Below are 2,847 nucleotides of genomic sequence, written 5' to 3' on the forward strand. Positions count from 1 at the left end.
ATAATGAAGTAAAAAAGACGTCAGAATGAGTCGAAAAGCAATGCGAGGCAGTGCGTAACAATAGGGCAAAACGGGGCAGTGTTCCATGAGAGAAAGAGTCCATAGACGAGAATAAAGATACGAAATAGGGGTAACAGGAAAGATAAGATGCGGACACAGATAAGATAAGATGAAAATGAAAATAGGGGTCGTACCAGCTGTTCACGACACTTGCCCAAGTGCCATGAAAAACAAAGATGAATTTCGTTTTCTCCTGCTTTCATGCATGCAAGAACCAGGAATTCCTGTCAGACTCCACATCTTTTCCTGGATCTAAGGTTTCCCCGTTCAGATCTGAAGACCTCGGGGTTAAGTACTGGTTTGAGGCGTGGATGACGGTGCCTCCCAACCCTCTGCCTACAATATCAGACGGCAATAGGTCGTTAACCCCGACATATCGAGAAAAATGCGCGGAGATATTGCCAATGGCGGTGGCAACTTTATCGAAGATTGCTGTGCCAAAGCCGCTGATCGCAACGCCTTGCTGCAAAAATCTCGCTTTGTTCTTTAAATTGACACTAGAGATTACGGGCATTTTTGTTAGCTCTGTCATTATAGCAGAATTGGGCGTCTGTTATTCTTACACATGACTGGGAGTGAACGGGGGAAGATCCCTCTTCACAAGAATACCGTGGAGGTGCCAAACAGCCTCTAGTTCAGTACCTGAGGTCTTCTGGTTGTGTTGGAGCAGCCTCCAGGTATTATCCGCTGCAATCCACTGTGTATGAATGGTTTCTAGGATGTCATTCTGAATAACAATGAACACCTTTCTAAATCTCGACTGACGTGGATACTTACTACATTGCGGACCCCTAAATGGAATCCCGGAAGCTGGTCTTGACCGCAAGCCAAAGCCTGCTCCTGCAATGCTATGGAAGCACTGTCTTGGTCGTAGTGTCTGTTCATTGCTGCTATGTGGTCTCCACTAGACTCAACTTCTGTTCCCTTTTGTAGAGCGTTCAGAACATTTCTTTCACAGCCTGTGATTGTTACCCCTCCTTTATCATGTCCATCAAGATACCTGTCAATAGCCGTGTTGAGTACACCCAGCAAGCGTCAGTGTCCTTTGCCACCCTTCATTAGCGACTACTCCTGGCAGGTTATCTCGATCTAACCTCTTCACTCAATCATGCAAGAGCGAGAACACCTTCACACTACGATCTTCTACCCTCGGTCAACAGTAACAGGCCAGCAGCGCCTATCTCTTCTCAAATCCTCTCAACGACATTATGAGTCTGAAAACGACACAATTCATTAATTATTAAGAGACATTTGCCTTTACGCCGTATATAATGTGGTTTCCTCTGCCACTTCCAGTAGATAACTGCCATGGCACACTCGTCCTCCAAATTGGCTATTGAAGCTGTGAGAAAGTATATCGAGGTAAGACTATCTCAATGTCGTGATTACTGCATAAGTGAGATTTATGTATTCATTGTAGAGTGTTCCATGTGCCTATGTCCAGGGTTTGTTAATTCCGGCGGACAAACCTTACCCAATGCTAGTGCCAGTTCCAGTGCTTGCACCACCGGGTCACAAATACGAGCCTACCGCCGTCAACGCTACAATGTACCTCACCAACTCGGCCTTGCCACTTGATTTCCTTTATTTCCAACTAAAGTGCCGAGGAATAAGTGCCGAAATTCTGACTGGGTGCATTTTCGAGCAGATGTCGTTCAGTGTACGTCCATGTATCCCTTTTGTAAAGTTGCCATTCCATGAAATTCACTTTCAGGGTAACGCAAATCTGACCTTACAAAAGATGATTGCGTCTTCTCGAGTCCATGGACATCTTCTTACTGTTCTTGTTGATTTGGACGGCTATCTTGTCAGCGCAGAGACCCGCGACGTCAAAGCTATGTGTAACGGCCACTGTAAACCCACCAACTGATACAAAGTACTCTGGTTCACGCATACTTTGCCTTGCAACGGATGCTTTACACCTGTTTACACAAAGAGCTCCGGATAATTTGGACATTTTGCTCATAAAAAGTATACGGATAATGGATAGTATAGAAATTACGCATACTTTGTACATGTTTCACAGGTATTTTTACCACATTCTACGCACACTTTCCATGAGTCCTGGGGTTTATAGTGGGCATTGCGGGGTGAGTTTCCCTTCTTAGCTTGCGTTACATCCGTCATTAACTCTAGTGCTTAGCGCTTTCCTTCACAAAGCTGCCGATTGGGATGCCACCGCCGCCTATGACAAATTGCAAGTTCCCAGAGAGTTGTTCTCTGACCCTTTGCCTATTTTTGACAACATAACTAGTATACGGGCCAATGCACATGCATGGCGGAGACTCGGCTTAAATAAGGCTCCGCCGTAATCACCTTTACTGCTGTATTTAGAAAATGTAACAAAAGAGTAGTATTCAGAGCTAGGATACAGTTCTCATCAAAGATTTCGGGTAAGTACATGCTAGACTGTCCAAAGTTCAGTTCGGTTCAAGTTCGGGTCAAGTTCAGGTCCGAACCTAAAGTTCGGAGTTCTGAACCAAACTTTTGCTTAAAAATTGCCTTTTATGGGCAATTTTGGGCTGAATTTTTTAAAAAAGTTCGGGTAAAATTGCCTGTGAACCTAAAAGTTCAAACTTTTTGGCCTTTGGCCGAACTTGAACCCAAACTTTGAAGTTCGAACCAGGTTCGGACCAAGTTCTCAAAGTTCCGAACTGGACTTTGGACAGACTATCGAAAATGGATAAGAAATGACTAAGATATGGTTAAAATAATAATTTGACCGTATCTCAGCCATTTCCCATCCGTTTCTGATGATCTATGGCTCGTTTTAAGATCTCGGGTCTG

At 44.3% G+C, this 2,847-nt stretch overlaps 2 protein-coding genes across 2 annotated transcripts; one reads left to right on the forward strand and one right to left on the reverse strand.

The window, feature by feature from the left end:
* Window positions 1–259: 259 nt before the first annotated feature.
* Window positions 260–945, reverse strand: CC1G_13510 (hypothetical protein; the record flags this gene model as incomplete). Its single annotated transcript, XM_001841607.2, has 3 exons — window positions 260–557; window positions 624–787; window positions 838–945. 3 exons carry the CDS (start codon window positions 943–945, stop codon window positions 260–262), a joined length of 570 nt encoding a protein of 189 aa, XP_001841659.2.
* Window positions 946–1,368: 423 nt separating this feature from the next.
* On the forward strand, window positions 1,369–2,372 carry CC1G_13511 (hypothetical protein; the record flags this gene model as incomplete). The annotated part of the gene is made up of 5 exons (XM_001841608.2): window positions 1,369–1,422; window positions 1,481–1,720; window positions 1,775–1,913; window positions 2,138–2,150; window positions 2,204–2,372. 5 exons carry the CDS (start codon window positions 1,369–1,371, stop codon window positions 2,370–2,372), a joined length of 615 nt encoding a protein of 204 aa, XP_001841660.2.
* Window positions 2,373–2,847: the final 475 nt, after the last annotated feature.

Source organism: Coprinopsis cinerea, assembly GCF_000182895.1.
Source record: "Coprinopsis cinerea okayama7#130 chromosome Unknown cont3.65, whole genome shotgun sequence".
NCBI classification, from domain to species: Eukaryota; Fungi; Basidiomycota; class Agaricomycetes; order Agaricales; family Psathyrellaceae; genus Coprinopsis; species Coprinopsis cinerea.